General features: G+C 41.8%; 1 protein-coding gene across 2 annotated transcripts in view; it reads right to left on the reverse strand.

Annotated features, from left to right (window-relative positions):
* Positions 1-18,735, reverse strand: part of PACSIN2 (protein kinase C and casein kinase substrate in neurons 2) — an 88,395-nt gene that overhangs the window by 50,126 nt on the left and 19,534 nt on the right. For both annotated transcript variants that reach the window (XM_015422982.1, XM_015422981.1), the window contains exons 2-3: positions 12,413-12,525; positions 4,432-4,588 (exon numbers count right to left, since the gene is read on the reverse strand). In XM_015422982.1, the coding sequence (XP_015278468.1) occupies positions 4,432-4,588; positions 12,413-12,472 (217 nt within the window). In that variant the 5' untranslated portion in view covers positions 12,473-12,525. The remainder of the gene's footprint in view (positions 1-4,431; positions 4,589-12,412; positions 12,526-18,735) is intronic.

Below are 18,735 nucleotides of genomic sequence, written 5' to 3' on the forward strand. Positions count from 1 at the left end.
AACAAATTATTACTCAGGACCAGATAGGATTTCAAAGAAGTTTAGGCGTTACATACCATGAGTTAATGCTATGCTTTCTGGCACAGAAATATATTGCCACAAGAGGAAAACACCTGTATGCAGAGTTTATAAATTTACATAATGCCTTTGATTCTGTCTCACAAGAGAGATTGTGGGGTGTTAACAGAAATCCTCCTCTTAGCCGCAGGCTCTTATGGCTAATGAAAAAACTTCATAATGGTATTTATACAAGAGAGAGGTGTGGGTTTCTTAGTAACCTATCAAATAGGATTATGTAGAATAGAGGAGTACAGCAAGGCTCAATACTAGCACCAACATTATTCATCCTTCACACCAATAATCTTCTGAGCTACTTTGGAGATATGAATTACTATTCCCTCATACTAGCCAATAAGGAGTTTGCATTTCTGCTGTATGCAGATGATGTGGTTTTACTTTCTTGAGCGGAAATTATGATAAATTAATTTTGCTAAATCAAAGGTAATGATTTTTACTCATCATGCAAACCTCAATAAAGATACAACAATTTAAATACCTAGGGATCTTTTTTAGGTATAACTGAAGGTGAAAACACTTTCGGACATTAGCACTAGAGAAGACCAGAATAACAGCTAATGCTATATCAAGAATTTGCTACAAGGAGGGGGATGCTATGTCTCTTCTGCACTGGCTATATTTCAGGATAAAGTAATTTATGGTACAGAGATATGGATTGAGGAAGTGAAAGAGAAAACTGCTCAACCTCTAACGCACTTTGTGAAAAAGATCCTGGGGGTTCCTAACTGCATTTCCAGTACTGCTCTAAGGGAAGAGCTTGTGTTGAGATCCAAGGAGGCACGTATGCCTGGCTCCAAGCTATAAATATGAGAATGAAGGTTCTCTTTTGTACAGATGGCTTTGGGCTATTAGTCAAACAAGACCACTGTGGGAGCAGATGGTTCCAACTTATTGATGAAAAATAAGAATATTAGGAATAGAAATGGAAACCCTACAGGACTTGGGCAAGAGAATAGTAGAGTAAGAAGAAGAGAATAGTAGAGTAAGACAGGATAAGCACATCTTCTAGAGCACACTTGGTTTGTTCATTATTTTCAGTTGGTATATGAATTCCATCTACCCTGCCAGTCTATTTCAAATTTCTAACAATTCCCACCTATAGTAGAGCCTCTTTTCTAGCCAGGATGAATGCACTCCCCCATCACCAATTCTGGGGGGCTGCTATTTGAAGATCTCATTCCAAAACAGATATTGTAGATGTGGATGGGGAGATTGTGAAACACTGGATCATATGATTTTATATTGTCCATGGTATGACCTATATAGAGCAAAATGGCTGGATCCGGTCCTGAGGGATTTATTGTCTGTAGATAGAAGATTGTATTTTTATCAAAATACGAGCATATAAGGATTACTTTAGCAATGGCAAAAAAAAATTCATTGAAGATTATATTAAAGGAAAAGATTATGATGTATTAATTCCAACTTTAGAAAAAAAGTAGAATTCAAAACATATAGAGATAAATCTAGTGTGGCCTGACTTAGGACCTTAGGTCAAATGAGTCAACTATTAAAGAAGAAACAAAATTACTTGAATAAATTATTAGAGACTGTGGTCTATACTATGGTGTTCAGCTTGCTGGAACTTAGGATCCTACTATGTAATTTTTGTAACATTTAATGTGTCATGTTAATATTTATGCTTTGCTTCAGTTCTGTTTTTAGATTTCTGACTGATTCTACAACCCTAATCCTATAACATTGCTCACTGAAGGTCCTAGCCTGTCGATTATATTGACTCATTCTGTGTAATCTGCCTTGAGTCCAAGTGAGAAAGGTGACTATAAATAACGTAAATAAAAATAAATAAATAAAATAATATGGAACCAGAAAAGAAAAACAAATCTTGCAAATTTCTTCAGGCTAGGGAAGACCAAGCTTGAGAAGAGGAGAAAAATACTGAAGATAAATATTTAAAATAGTGAAACTTGGGGGGAAAAACATTCTCTGACTGAATTTTTTTGAGGAGGATGTTTCTTATCGCTGCTGTAGTGGACAAAAGAATGGAACAGGAAGCCACAATTTCATCACCTTGTGCATGCACACTGCTAGGAGACTTAAAAGGGAGGAGGATTCCATGCCTAGAAACCTGGCTCTAGAGTGTTCCCAACTGAAGCTGTGTGCCAGTTCAGAGCCCATTGTGGTGAATGTATGGAGTCAAAGAAGTGTAATCATTCTTCATTACACATTTATTTACAACTATTCAGATTAATTCTACTTCACCAATTCCTCAGTACTTGGGAATGCTCAATACTTGGGAATACCCATATCAGTAAGATTTGGCCTTAGTGGCTGGGGGTGGGCAGCTCAGAGTTTGTAAATTACAGTTATGTAATTTAGTATGACAAGATGATTATAGTATCTCCTCTTTTAGCCTGAAGAGGAGATGACTGAGAGGTGATACGATAACCATCTTCAAGTACTTGAAGGGCAGTCATATAGAGGATGGTGTGGAGTTGTTTTCTGTTCCCCAGGACGTCAGACCAGAACCAAAGGGTTGAAAGTAAATCAAAAGAGTTTTCGGCTAAACATTAGGAAGAACTTCCTGATAGAATGATTCCTCAACGGAACAGGCTTCATTGGGAGATGGTGGGCTCTCCTTCTTTGGTAGGCTTGCCAAGTCCCCCTGGGGGGCGAGGAAACCCCCGCCCCAGAGGCCCATTCCGCGCCGCCGGCGGATTGGGCCCCGGGGGGAGCCCCACCCCGATGTGCGCGTCACCCAGAAGTTACGTGACGACACCGGGCACGGTGGGGGCGGGGCCACGGTCATCCGAGGGAAAACTCTATGGTTTTCCCTCGGATGGTCGTGGCCCCGCCCCCAGCATGCCCAGCGTTGTCACGTCACTTTTGGGTGACGTGCGTGTGGTGTGTGCACGCTCCAGCCGCCAGCTGGGAGTCCCCCGCTGCGGCGCGACACCGGACTTGGCAACCCTATTCTTTGGAGGTTTTTAAATAGAGGCTAGATAGCCATCTGACAGCAATGCTGATTTTGTTAACTCAGGCAGATCATGAGAGGGAGAGGGTTGCATCAGTGCTTAGTTCTTGTGGCCCTTTCTTACACGCCCAGGGAAATGCTGATTGCCACTTTGGGATTAAGAAGCAATTTTCTCCAGGCCAGTTTGGCCAGGTATCCTGGAGATTTTTGCCACCTTCTGGGCATGGAGCAGGGGTCACTGGGGGTGTGGGCGGGTAGTAGTTGTGAAATCCCTGCATTGTGCAGTAGGTTGGACTAGATGACCCCGGATGTCCCTTCCAACACTATGATTCTATGAATGTAGAAGATTTCATTGTGGTAAGGCAGCAGTCTTCACCCAATGCAGTGGGACCCTCAAGTAAGCTGTGCAGTCTCACCTGCTGCACTGCAAGCTCGCATAGCACTTCTTGTTCCTTTTTAGAAAGACCAGTTGCTAGTATACACAGGAAGCAGCAGCAGGATGTTGAGACAAAGCCATGGGGCAGATTCCTTCATGGATCTGACTTTTCACTTATTTCTCACAACTGAACACACCTTGGAGCTTGGCTTGTGTTTCCTGTCCCTGGTCTTCTCCTCACAGTTCTGGCCATGAACCAGGCTCCCCCTCTTCCTGTCACATGACTGTTGTCATGTTCTTGCCACTCAGTGGGCACAGGTCCAGAAAGGTTGAAGACCACTTTAGTAATGTACTAATTCAACATGAGCCAACATGAAGGAAATTTCCATGTCGGGGCAGCATATCTCTCACTACCAGGCTTTTTATTGCCCTGCTTCTGGAAGGCATCTCTTGTTATCAATTACAATACCTGGGTGGGTGGGGGGGGAGCTCTCAAGCAGAAGGGTCATGGTTTGACAATCCAACTAAACTAAAGCGTTGCATTATGTAAGTTTCTAAAAGTGTGACTAAGATCAGCAGCACACAGTCCACAGGGCTTAATTATATCTACCAATTACAGGCATAATACTATATCCACTATATTTCTCAATCCGGTAAACTCCTGGAGTTTTGGTTTTAAGCCTTCCTGCAAATCAACTTCTAGGCCATTTCATGACAGTGAGGGCAGTTGTACTTGATTATACTTTTCATTACCAAGGTCTTATTATTACTGTACACGAACTCAAACTGAATACAAAATGGGACTCACAAGACCAGGTAGATACCATTCTCTCCTCCCCATTGCCCCCCCCCCTCATGTTTTTAATCTTGGAATTGCAAAGGGAACTGTCCCACAAGGGAGAGGCAGGGTACAAATATTTTAACAGGCAAACAAAGCGGACTTCTTGGGCCTCTTTAATGCTTCCAAGCAATCAATTAACTTACCCTAAGATAAGTGGGTTTCTGTTCTGAAAATCACAGTATACATGCAAGCACCACTTACCTTTCTCCACAAGTTGCTTCCACCTTTTTGCCCATTCTGTTAGCTGCTGAGCATAAGCCTTCTCTATTCTTGCACGCTCATGAATGCAATTCATAAGATCACTGCACAGTCTATGTCCATCTTCAATGCGTTTCACCGTCCGCTTGTAATTTCCAACCTAAAAATAATAAGCATAGAGAAACCTTCAAGGTCAGTTTTTTTTAAAGAAATAGCAGAACACATTTAAATTGGTGGACAACCTTAAATTTTAGTAAGATGCATTACACTTTTACATATAAAATTTTAACTTGAACTTCAAGAAGTGTTTTTTTTAAAGTTTTATTAGTTTATATATAGAAAGGGGGAAAGGGAAAAGAAGGGAAGAATAAGAATACACAGTTATATATATATCTCCTTATATATAATTGAGTAGTGGTCCCACAACGTTCTATGCCCTCCAAAATCTGTTGGCTCCGTGATGTGTCAATCACAAGCAGTGTTCCCTCTAAGCTGAGTTGCTGTGAGCTAGCTCATTTTTTTAGCCTCCGGCTCACACATTTTCGTCTTAGCTCAGGAAGAATGGCTCCAGAGCAAACTAACTTATGCAGTAGCCAAATTGTTTGCTTACAACTTTAATGCCAGTAGCTCACAAAGTAGAATTTTTGCTCACAACACTTGACAGCTTAGAGGGAACATTGATCACAAGGTGTCTCTATCCACTGGCTGTGTTGCCTGAGTTCTCTCCCACCCACTGTAGCCTAGGCCACTCTTCTCTGATTGGGCAAGTGTTTCAAGGTCATTTGCATATGGAAGCTGACTGGACTTCACTCCATTCCGCACCTCAAACTCCCTCCCCCCCACGAGACAGTTGGAGCTGTCACTTGCATATGGGACCTGCTGTATTCTGAGGTAAAATATGTCCTCACATCACATCACATCCCCTTCAAAAGAAACAAACCCAATAACACAATCATGCCACACCACAAAAAAGACAGATCACACCACAAACAGAAAAAGTAAAGGTAAAGGTTCCCTTGCTCGAAAGCCAGTTGAGTCCAACTCTAGGGTTGCGGTGCTCATCTCCGTTTCAAAGCCAAAGAGCCAGCACTGTCCGAAGACGTTTCCGTGGTCATGTGGCCGGCATGACTAAACACCAAGGCGCACAGAACGCTGTTACCTTCCCACCAAAGTGGTACCTATTTATCTACTTGCAATTTTTTGCTTTCGAACTGCTAGGTTGGCAGGAGCTGGAACTAGAGATGGGAGCTCACTCAATCATGCGGCAACTCGGGTCTCGAACTGCTGAACTACCGACCTTCCACAGCCTGCAGTTCAGCGTTTAACCACTTGAGCCACCGCAGCTCCTACAAGCAGAATACCACAAGGCAAAAAAGGATAGGAAAAGGTGCCAGCAATCACCCCATTACTGCCACAGATATGTGGCAGTCAGGGCTTCAGGGCACGGTGGGAGCTGCTGGTGGGGGGGAGATGGGAAGCTGATCAATGAGGGGGAAATGTAGGTTGATACTTGGCTGGGAAGTAGATAGGGTTGCCAACTCCAGATGGGAAAATCCTGGAGATTTGAGAGATGGAGCCTGGAGAGGGTGAGGTTTGAGGAGGAGTGGGGCCTCAGATAGGTACAATGCAATAGACTCTGCCCTCCAAACCAGCCATTCCGTAATGGGGAACCACTGTTGCCAATCTCCAGGTGGGGGCTGGAGATCACTCAGAATTACAACTGCTCTCCAGATGGCATTGATCCGTTCCCCTGGAGAAAATGGTGGACTTTGTGTCCTTATACCCTGCTGAGGTTGCCATGGCAAATTGATTCTGAGTGCCCACAGTCTTGGCACTCTCCACAGAGCCTCTTTCTAGCGCTCATTGTATTTATTTCCACAATGGGCCTTATTCCTAGTATATATATATAAACAACCAATTTGACATTCTGCATGCAAATCTTCTCCTAAAAGTTTCACAACTATTATAACCAGCTTTCTTATTGTTCTTCATTTAGTCTTAGTTTCTCAATACACCCTCCATAGTCCCATAAATTCTTCTTCCATTTTTCCTTTTAGTATATTTGTCAATTTGTCTATTTCCGCACATTCCATAATCTTCGTTATCAACTCATTAAAGCATTGGGATTTTCAATATCCTCCACATTGTTGCAAATAAGATTCTAGCTGCTGTTATAACATGTAAAATAAAGTATCTATGGTTCTTATCGAAGTCATCTGGTAAAAAGTTTAACAGAAATATTTCTGGTTGAAAAGCTATTGTAATATTCAACACTGATTGTAAAAGAGTATGTACTCCAATCTAGTATTTATGATCCTTTTTACATGTCCACCACATATGATGGTATGATCCAACATAAATATTACATTTCCAGCATCTGTTACTCAAGTTTTTACACATTTTAGCTAACCTATCTGGGGTTAGGTGCCATCTATAGAACATTTTATACAAATTTTCATTAAATGAAACAGATTTAGTCAACTTGTTATTCACATTCCATATTTTACTCCAGTGTGATAAGTCTATGTTATAACCTAGATTTTGCATCCATGTAATCATACATTCTTTAACTATCTCACCCTGCATTTTCAATACAATATATTTTCTTAATGTTTCTCTCTTATACATAATATATTGTACATAATATTTTTTCAAATGCACCTTGTTCTAAATAAAATCCATCTATCTGCTTATCCTTACTATATCTAGATTCCACTTGTACTCTAGTCCATCAATCTAAATTTATTCCCCTTTTCTTTCATTCTTCCTGAGACTTTAAATTATTTCCATCATCTAGCAATTCTGTGTATCTGATAACTGCTTGTTTTGAAGTCAATACTGGTTGAGAAAAAGCTTCCACTGGAGATACCCATCTTGGAATTTTAGTATATATCACTGGATGTATCTTTTCCCAGGTTGTCAATAATGATCTTCTTATCATATGATTTTTGAAGTATTTGTGTCCAGAAGCTTTCCCATACCATAGGAACGTGTGCCATCCCAGTTTTAAGTCATGTCCTTCTAGAGTCAGCAGCCTATGATCTTTGAGTAAAATCCATTCTCTCAGCCAAACCAAATTTGGTGCTCTATAGTAGTTCTTCCAGTCTGGTACTCCAAATCCAGCATTATCTTTTGCATCCTGCAAGGCTTTCAATTTAATTCTTGGTTTTTTCCCTTGCCATATAAAGTGTTGTGTCAGTTTATTCAATTCGTCAAAAAAGTTTTGTTTAATATATACCGGCAGGATCTGGAATAAAAACATCAAGCATGGTAAAATATTCATTTTCAAAATTGCTATTCTACCCATTAGTGATACTTGCAGCTTTGTCCATTTTTCTAAATCTTTTTAATGTCTTGTAACACTTTATTATCGTTATCTTTCATCAGAGAGGTAGATTTCGCTGTAATATTAATACACAAGTATTTGACTTTCTTTTCCAGTTGAAATCCAGTTAGTTCTGCTATTTCACATCTTTGTTTCAATGTCATGTTTTATGTGATCATTTTTGTCTTCTGATAATTTATTTTCATTCCCGCCATTTTCCCATATTCATTAATCAGATCCATTAGCTGTTGTACTGAATCCATTGGAAGTTCTAAGATAAATACCAAATCATCAGCAAAGGCTTGTAATTTATATTTATTTCCTCTTATTGGTGTCCCTTTAATAAGAGAGTCTTCCCTAATAGTTCTTGTCAGCACTTCCAATGTTAATATGAACCACTGCGGAGAAATTGGACAGCCTTGTCTTGTCCCTTTTTCAATCCATATATTATCTGTCAAGTCATTATTTACTACTATTTTCGCTTTCTGCTTTGTAAATATAGCTTCACTAGCCCTTATAAAATTAGTCCCAAACTTCATTATTTTCATCTGTTGGATAATGTTGCCAGTTGACATTGTCAAATGCTTTTTCAGCATCCAAGAATATTAAAGCCATCTGTTTCTCTGGATGTGCTTCATAATATTCTAATATATTTAAAACTATTCTCACATTATCCTTCAACTGTCTTTTAGGTAAGAAACCTGCCTGGTCCTGATGTATAAAGCCTGTTAGAATTTTTTTCAACCTTGCAGCCAAGATACTTGCAAATATTTTGTAATCACAATTCAGCAAGGAGATAGGTCTGTAGTTTTTTATCTCTTCAGGATCTGTGTCCTCTTTATGGATCAATGTTATAGTTGCTTCAGTCTAAGGTTCTGGTATTTCTGTTTTTTCTATTAGAGAAGAAATTACATTTTTATATGGTATCAGTAATACATCTTCAAATATTTTGTAATATTCAGCTGGTAATCCATCTGGTCTGGGTGCTTTATTTGTATTTTGTTTCTTAATAGCCTCTGTAATTTCCATCATTGTTATGGGATCATTCAACATTTTTCTGTTTTCTTCCAAAATTGTAGGTAGGTCCTGGCTCATCTAAGTATTGTTTCTGAGTTTCTTTAGATATTTCCACTCTTTTATATAATTGCGTGTAGAAGTCTTGAATTAGTTCCCTTAGTCCATTCCTAGAAAATTCTTCTTTTCTCTTTTTATCATACAATGAGTGGATCATCCTTTTCTCTTTCTCTTTTCTTAACTTATAAGCCAACCATTTTCCTGGTTTGTTTGCATTTTCAAAATAGTCCTTTTTAGCAAATTTAATATTTTTTTGCCATTTCTTCTGATACGAGTGAGCCTTCCCTATTTGGAGGGAAAACAATTTAACCAGATTTTGTTGTATATTAAAGAAAGGACAAATTAAAAATGAAACTGAACTAGAAAATCTAGCCAACCACCAATTACCATGGTTTGAATTTTTTCAGCTAAAACATCTTTGCGATATGCCTATAATTAAACAGTCCATAATGAGGACCCTCACAGACTATGAAAAACTACTTTTGGATAACAACAATTCCAAAAAAGGATTGATATCCAGGATCTATCCGCCACTGCGGGAAAAATTAGCCCCACAGCAGGAGGAGAAGATAATGGTTTGACAACTGGTGGCCCACCTCAGTAGCCAGCCTGTAGCAGAGGAGCCAAGCAGAAGTAGAAGCATCTTTGTCAGGAGAGACAGCTGTTTTGGGCAGTTTATTCTGTCAGGGGAAAGTGTCCAGGCTGGCAGTGGGTGGGGGAGAGGATTGGATCCAGCACCCAGCCAATGGCACACGAGTACTCGAGAGGCGGTTGACTGGCCAATGGCTGATGGAGCGCACAGCACAGCCCATGGGAGAGCCGGAAAGTGCCAATATGTAGGGCAGTTATATATATAGGATTAGTCATTGGTGGCTTTAGCAGACCTCCTTTTGATTATAAGGGCTATGTACCTTTGTAGCTGCTGATGGATTTATCAGAAGGCTTCAAGAGTATGTTATTCTATTGATGACCTGAGAAACAGATGTTGGTATTAAAGGGTGCACATAGGATTAGTTCCTCACTGATTGGAAGCAAAAGGGTGGGTATTGATGATGATCTGTTAACAAAGTGGGATTTGTCCTATAGGGTTCCACAGGTTTGTTTTATTGCCCATGCTTTTCAATTTGTACGTAAAGCCCCTGGTAGAGATCACCTGTGGTTTTGGTAGTCATCAGTACCCAATGACACCTGACAAGGAGGAAGCAGGAACACTGGCAAGAAGGCTTTCCCTTGCTTCCATGGAGCTAAAATTTGCTCTCTTTCTTCCTCCCTCCCTATCCCTACGGGAGGGGAAGTTAGACTGGCAGACAGGAAGTGCTTCAACAGCCATACAACTTAAGGGGCTATCGTGTTCCAGGAGAGAGCCTTTTTAACCCCAGACAGCAGCCTACAGCCATGTCACAAGCACAACAAAAAGGGTATCACCCTCTTGCAAGGCCCTCTGACAAGAACTGTACTTTGGACTTTGTGCTGATTTCTACTACTCCAAGACTGAGCGTAGATAACTTAGATAACAAGGATACTTTAGATAACAAGGAAAAATGCACAAATGAATGCTATTCTTTATTACCTTTATATTAACAGAATATTTTTTAAAAGACTGAATATAATTCATTCTCCCTTTTAGGGAGAATAAGTACTACATTCATTTATATATGGGCTATTCCTTGTACTCGTTGAATGACCTGCTTGAAGAAAAGGGAAACTTTCCAAAGTTCTTGGTGTGTCAACTACCTGAAGAATTATTATTTTATATTTCTTGGCATGTTATTTCGAAGCACCATCATTTTCTATCTCTTGATCGGTCATATAGTGGTTGTGGTATAACTATTGTTTTGACTGTGCCATTTGGTTGAAAGATAGGTATCTTAGATTGGTTTATATATTGTGCCCTCAAAGCACAGGCACTTTATAGATAACTGGTCACATAAATCTTTATGGGCATGTGCACTTTAATTACTCTGCTGAAAAGCTGTTTAGATTATATTTAATATTATTTATTGGATTTTTAGATAGTGCTTTTTCACTGGGACTTTTTAACGTGTGTCTGTTGACTTTTGCTTTTATGGTGGCAATTTCTGATCCTTTTTTGTTATGTATTATATTGGTAAAAATATGGTAGCAATGATGATAGCAATGCCTAGCTGAAGGTTATAATACACTGATTTCTTTTATTTTAGGATGGGAGAAGGAGAGTTTAATAAGAACTGGTATCTATTAAGATACCAAGGAAGGGGAAACACAACAACATGATCACGGTTCCTCTCCCCACTACCTCATCTTTATCACTAAGTTTTTGAGGAAATAATCTTAAATAAGTTTGGGGAACCAAGGAAAGAGACAGAAATTACAACTGAAGCTAAGAGGGTACAAGTGACAGAAAACAGAAGGAATCTTAATCATGGCCTACAGAAGACTGATGATTAAAAATACTCTAATGCCAAGGATACCAAGACCATAGCCCAGATCCAGCTATTTAAGTCACTCATACTAGGCCACTCACAGCTGACCCTTCCCAAAAGATCAACCAACTGCTTGACTCTGCCTAAGCCAACCCAGACCTATCCATTTTTGTTAATGTGGCCAAACCTATAAATTTCAACTACCAGGATCTCTATCTCCACTTTACTGGTCTCCAATTATTGCCAATTATCTTAACTATTTACCACTCGCAGTTTTATGACTTTATGACTATTTGTTATGACTATTATTCATACAGCTCCAGAATATTTTTGAATGAAAATGCATATTCCCTGGAAGTTCAATACAGTATGTAACCCAGCGAGCAAGACTTTTATGGCCAGTCAGAAATTTAAATGTGGACTTCCTGGATGCATATACAAAGGTCTGTAAACTCAGGTCTGAGGAATTTGTTAACCACTACAGGTTACCAGTTGTGTACAGTGTTTGGTCAGACTTCCCCATTTTTTGAGCCCGAGTCATGCAGCAGCCACAGGCTATTTGCTGTGCTCCCAGGTCATGCACTTGTTCCTCCTCCTTTTACATTTTTAAAAGGTGACACCCAAACCAGGAGATCTTGTTTTCAAATTAATGCATTATGTCCTGGTTTGGGCACTACTTTCTACAAGAAATGACAAGTAAGAGAAAGGCAGGACAGAAGACAGTGACCTAGTCCTAATGTTACTGCACTTACATGAGACACCAAGGAACATGCTGTCCAAAACAGTCCCATAAATGGTTTCACACACACACAAACACACTCTTCACTTTTATTTCAGAGAATCCAAGATCAGTAGGGAGTTATATCTCCACACCAAACCCCTGCCTGTATAATTTATCCAATTTGGTACAATGCATAGCATATTTACAACAAAAGCATAGCATCAAGATAGAATATGGACAAGCCAGAGGTGATTTTAATGGGTGACACTATGTCACATATTCTAACCAATATCATGTGTAAATTCCATCCATGTAAATGCACTCCATATTACAGATTTAAAATTAACCATTGCAGCATCTTAGAAATTAAACGATGTATGGCAAAAGCTCTTATTTTGTCAGATGTGCATTTTATTAACCAAGCAGGAATCTGGAGAATTTCATGCATAAATTTCAAATTACCTCCCAGAAGCTATCACTAGAAACTTCTAGTCCAAGAGAATCATCGTATGTGCTGGACATCTCTAGTTATCCAAGTCTTTAATCTGGTGTCTTGCAAATAATAGATCTTCAGTCTGCAGAAGAAAACAAAATTATTTAAGATGGATATCCATTTTGAGCAAAGAAATGCAACTACTGATATTATCATATATATTGGCTGACCTTCCTTGGTATTAAAGATCTTGCAAAAGCCTCCCCAATATTATGGCAATTACTCAGGACAGAGTTCAGAAAAGGTATGTGTCATGAAAAAATTTCAGAGTTCCAAAGTTATTAGGTTTCTGAAACTCTGGAAACCTGAGATACACATGGGTGTGAGAATTAATCCTCATAAAATTGAATCTCTGGGTGCCTTTAGGTAACAACTCTATGAGTGCACACCTTAGGTTGAGGACAAGCAAGCCTACAGTTCAGATTCATTCTCATAAGAACATAAGAGACGCCAATGTTGGATCAGGCCAAAGGCCCATCCAGTCCAATACTGTCACACAGTGGCCAAAAGTACCAGGTGCCATCAGGAGGCCCACAAGTGGGACCAGGACACTAGAAGCCCCCCCCCACTGTTGACCCCCCCAAGCACCAAGAAGACAGAGCATAACTTGCCCCAGAGCCCCTATCTATACCTTCTGGCTAATAGCCACTGATGGACCTCTGCTCCATAAGCTTATCTAATTCCCTTTTGAAGCCGTCCATGCTTGTAGCTGCCACCACCTCCTGTGGCAGTGAATTCCAAGTGTTAATCAGTCTTTGGGTGAAGAAGTACTTCCTCTTATCCGTTCTAACCCGACCGCTCAGCAATTTCATGGAGTGCCCACGAGTTCTTGTATTGTGAGAAAGGGAGAAAAGTACCTCTTTCTCTACCTGCTCTTTCCCATGCATAATCTTATAAACCTCAATCATGTCACCCCTCAGTCGTCGTTTCTCCAAGCTAAAGAGCCCTAAGCGCCTTAACCGTTCCTCATAGGGAAAGTGTTCCAACCCCTTTATCATTCGAGTTGCCCTTTTCTGCACTTTTCCCAAAGCTATAATATCCTTTTTAAGGTGTGGTGACCAGAACTGCACACAGTATTCCAAATGAGGTCGCACCATTGATATAATCCTATTGGTTGCATTTATCGAGACCGTGCAATCCTACTAGAGTCTCTGTGAGAGGGGCAGGCTCTAAAGTGAATAAATTGACCTGCAAACCACTTTCCCAGCTCCTATGATCCCTGTAGAAGTCTGAGATCCATTTTTCATGCTTACCAAGAGAAAAGAAACGTGACCTATCACAATTTTGGACTCCTGAGAAGCCATGTTGCTGCTCACATTCACCTTCTTGCCTATAGAACAGCCCTCCCCGCCCCCAATGTGGCATCCATGGCTACAGTGGTGCCTGCTGACACCTATCCTGGGACCCACCCAGTGTGTTTAGAAAGTGGGCGGGGTCAGATAGGGCTTTTGCCCAGCGAGGCTTCTGATTGGCCACTGGAGATTCAATGAACTGTGCAGATTCTTTAAAATGTTGCTCTGGCAGCAGCTTCCCATGATTTTTGAGCTTACTTAGGAGCCTTTGATGAGGAACTTTATCAAAAGCTTTCTGGAAGTCAAGGTAAAGTCAAGGCCCATGGAAGGAGAGGCGGCTTAAACCCCCTCCCCTTCCCTCTCAGAGCTGGGTTCCTCGCCCTCTCTGTGGCCAAGCCGAGCAAGCCCATGGGAGAGGTGGCTTACACCCCCTCCCCTCCCAGAGCCGGGTTCCTTGCGGGCGGGGGCCACCAGCGGCGGCTGGGAGAGACGAGGACCGCAGCCGTATGACCAATCTAGCGGCCGTTGCATTTACAGCTGCAACGGGCCTTCCTTCTAGTACATATATATATATGTGTGTATACATACACACACATACACATATTATACATGTATGTATGTATGTATGTATGTAATGATCATCCAGAGAACCCTGCTGACAGTGATGGGTAATGTTCTCCAATTGCTGCAGTGCACTTCTCACTGGCAAAAACGTTCCATATTTACACTATACCTCAAGATTACAAAATCATTTCCTCAGCATCTGTCTGGAAGAACAACTGACAAAAGAGAGAGACAGCACATATCCTGTGGCACCATTTGTATTTGATGCAAGTAGATCATCATGAAGGTGCAGTTTACTGATGCATATGGGATCAGTGTTTATAAGACAGCACATACATCATAATAGCAGGGCAGAGATATGATCACTTGAGAGTAATAAACCAACTCATTTAGATGGGATCCAGGTATACCCATCTCCATATCAGCACATGCAGAACAGATTAGTGTTTGATTAAACTAGCACCACTGCTAGGCTTTTAATTACCCAGCTGCCTGCTCATCTGTGGTGTATGTATAATTCTGTCAAAGATCAACCTAGAAACACAAAATTACAATACTGCAAAATGCCACAAGATACTCCTGTATCATTTTCTATATGCTAAAAACTCTTTCTTACACACAGAGCCAGTTTGGTGTAGTGGTTAAGTGCGCGGACTCTTATCTGGGAGAACCGGGTTTGATTCCCCACTCCTCCACTTGCACCTAGCTGGATGGCCTTAGGCAAGCCGTAGCTCTGATAAGAGCTGTTCTTGAAAAAGAGCAGTTTCTGTCAAGAGCTCTCTGAGCCCCGACTACCTCACAGGGTGTCTGTTGTGGGGAGGGGAAGGGAAAGGAGTTTGTAAGCCACTCTGGGACACCTTTGGGTAGTGAAGGGCGGGGTATAAATCCAATCTCTTCTTCTTCTCCTCCTTGATTGTACTGGTTATTTTTCATGACCATCCCTACTTTTTTCATGATTGTACCTTAAGGCAAATACAAAAACAACCAATTGTAACCAAAGTTTAGAGCTAGTTTGTTTTAAATCTCAATATTAACAAACTGCTATCATTGTAAACATTGTAACAGCGTTCCGTGTGCCTTGGTGTTTAGTCATGCCGGCCACATGACCACGGAAATGTCTTCGGACAGCGCTGCATCTTCAGCTTTGAAATGGAGATGAGCACCACAACCCTAGAGTCGGATTCGACTGGCTTTCGAGCAAGGGAACCTTTACCTTTACTATCATTGTAAACAGATTAGCAACAAAATCTTTAAAAATTCACATTTATAGGAAAATTGTGGCTCACTAAGACAGCTTTCAATATTGGAATACTGAATAAGCAAAACACTTACTGTACAAACAAAGGTTGTTTAAAAAAAAAAAACCCACACACACAAATCCAGTTTACTTTCAAGTACTGCCACCAGGAATTGATGTTCAACCAATTCCTCCCCCCTACACACACACAAACAAATGTGCTCACAATTGTCTGGTTAAACTTAGGTTCATGAACCTTCGAAGCACTTAACCTGCTCACCAAATTCCTACTCGACTCCATCTGCCACAAGTGGGTCCAGTCCCTCCAAAGCCTCTGTCTTCCCAACCAGCATTACCTTGGTCTTCTCAGGATTCAGTTTCATCTTGTTCTGCCTTGGTTTATTGACCACAGCTTCAGAACGCTGCTTCAGAGCTAGATGGGTGTATTAATTAGATAATGAAAAGCAGAGCTGGGTGTCACCTGCATACTGATGAGACCCAAAGCTTTGGGCCATCTCATTCATACAGAAGATCATGGGTGACAGAATGGAATCCTATGGCACTCCAAAGGACAGATCCCAAACCACTGATTCTGATCCTCTGTTGGAAATTTAGTGTCTGATCAGACAAAAAAAAAAGTCTAACCACCAAAGAGCTGCTCCCCTGATACTGACTCCATATTCTATGCATTGGATAAGGATGTAATTATCAAGTATCAAAGGGTGCTGATTGGAATAGGATGACTGTTCCTGTCCAGCTTTAAAATGAAGATCATCCTCCAGTGCAACTAAAACCAATTCATCCTGAAGCCATATTGAAATAGGTCAAGGGCAGATCCAGGAACCCCTGGAGATGCACTACCACCACATGTTCTATTGCCTTCCCCAGAAAAGCTTAAAATGGAGAGTGTCCTATAATTGGCCATCTCAGGTTTTAAATTAAAAGTCTAATAACTACTTCCTTCAAAAGCCTTGGGAAAGTTACCCTCCAACAGTGAGAAATCAACAATCTTAGTCAAAGCCTCCAATACCTTTTCCTAGCATGATTTTAAAACCCAGGATAAGCAAGGATCAAGAGCCCAAATGGTGTGTCTCACTTTCAAGGGCCCTGTCATCAAGATCTGAATCTACACAGAACAAAAGGGGACGCAGGAATTTCTAACAACTCTCTTCAACCATATGAGACATATAAAATAAGAGCTGTAGCTTTGATTTTTATTTGACCTGCATAGCCAATCAGATGAATTCATAATTGATTTAGATATTATGTGTTTACAAATGAGTAAAACATACTGGTGCTGTTTTAGGAATAACCACCTGAAAAAGATTAATTACAACTTTGAAACTTACAGACTTGCCTAATGTTGTACTGCCAGTGTGACTGATTGATTGGTAATTTTATGGAACAATAAATATTTAGAAATGGAACGTTTTCTATTGAAATATCAAGCACTAGAAGATTTTCCACAATCCATCTCTGGTTCCTGGGTACTTGTGCTTTGTACCAGTGGAGTAACAGCTTCATAACTTTTTCCTGAAACTAGATGTAGGAGAAGGTAAGCCATGCAGCTTAGTTGGGAAGGAAGAAGATGCAGTATCTTCCAAGAGTTGCAGAATAGACGACTGAGAGGAAGTGTGTGGCCAAACTTCCCACAACTACTGCCATTGCCACCAGATGACTATGTTTTAATAGGCTGCCACTTGCATCAGGGGATCACTGATTTCATAAAATCAGACAACACTTGAAGCTGCTATACTGAATGAGACCACCGGTCTTAAAGTCAATGTTGTCTACTCAGATTGGCAGCAGCTTTCCCAGGGCTCAGGCAGTGGTTTTTCACATCACCTACTACCTGATCCTTTTACTGAAGCCCACAGTGAGTGGTCAACAGCTTACAGTAAGTCAGTATATGGGGTTTCCTTCAGCAGGCTTGTGTCTGCCCACAGGGCTGGCCCGAGGTGCTTCTGCGCCCTAGGCGAGGCCAGCTTTTGGTGCCCACACCCCTCCAGGCAATGCCAACCTCCCAGTGGGGCCTGGAGACCTCCCAGAAACATGCCTGGGGGGCGCCACAAGCTAGCATCGCCCCTGCCCGGGTCGGGCCCACCCAGGCAGCTTCCTCTGAGAAAGGGCTCGGGCTGGCCAGGGGCAAGGGCGAGCACGCTTACTGGAACCCTGGGGCACCCGGGGAAGGGTGTCGTCATCATCCCCGCAGGCCAGACCATGAGCCGAGCAGGGCCTGCAGCGGAGATCATGGGCGGCGGGAAGGAGCCTGGAGCAGGAAGGAGCCTCGTCTCGCAGCGGAGATCATGGGCGGTGGCGGAGGACACGGAGGGGGGGAGCCGCTGCCCTCTGCCCACTCCCTCAGACCCTCTGGCGCTTCTGGCGGAACCACCTCGCCGTCACGCTGTTCCCAGTGCTCATTAGCCCGCAGCCGCATCAAGCCCGCCCTACCCGCCCAGCGATTGGTCCAAGTGGACACCTGTCGAGGAGGGAAACCCAGGTCTTTTGCTTTCACTGAGTCTCTCTCCCACTCGCTTCCTCTTGCCCTTTCCTGATAGCCGCGGGAGCTGAAGGTGCAGGTGGCGGCTGATTGGCTGCAGCAAACGTCATCGGGGAATGCACCACACCCACCCCTTAGGCACCTGGCTGCGGCTGGGACTTCCCACAGGAGAACCTTGGTGGCGGGTATCCCCGTGCGGAGGGTTTCGGAGTCAGTTTGCATTGCAGCCGCTGCCACCCTTGGTGTCGTTGGCATGGCTGTGGAATGCAGAGTGTTGTTTGGGTGTAATTCCAGGGGAAAACATAGTGAAGGAAATAAATATATCAAAATTGCAGATTGATGAGCAGATGTACCCTTCTTAATTGTGAAATGCTGAGAATAATTAACTGAGAACCTGCCATGACACTCCATCCATCTCCTCTCAAGCGTGGAGGCGACCTTACAGCAGCTTCTTCTTTGAGGTGGGGTGATTGACTGTGTAGTGCATCTCCTCTGTCCCCAGACCAAAAAAATACATTCCAGTCTACCATTCCAAATAATGTTACAATCTACTATTCCAAATAAGAAATGAAATAAAATAAAGAGGATGTATAACCCTTCGGAGGGGATTGGTGAGAATACATATATAAGGACTGAATGAGGTTAGCATATGTAGTGAGATAAGGAACTGATTTCCCTGTTAAGTCCTGGGGATTCCAT

Source organism: Gekko japonicus, unplaced genomic scaffold (genome assembly GCF_001447785.1).
Source record: "Gekko japonicus isolate JY-2015 unplaced genomic scaffold, Gekko_japonicus_V1.1 scaffold145, whole genome shotgun sequence".
Taxonomy (NCBI): Eukaryota; Metazoa; Chordata; class Lepidosauria; order Squamata; family Gekkonidae; genus Gekko; species Gekko japonicus.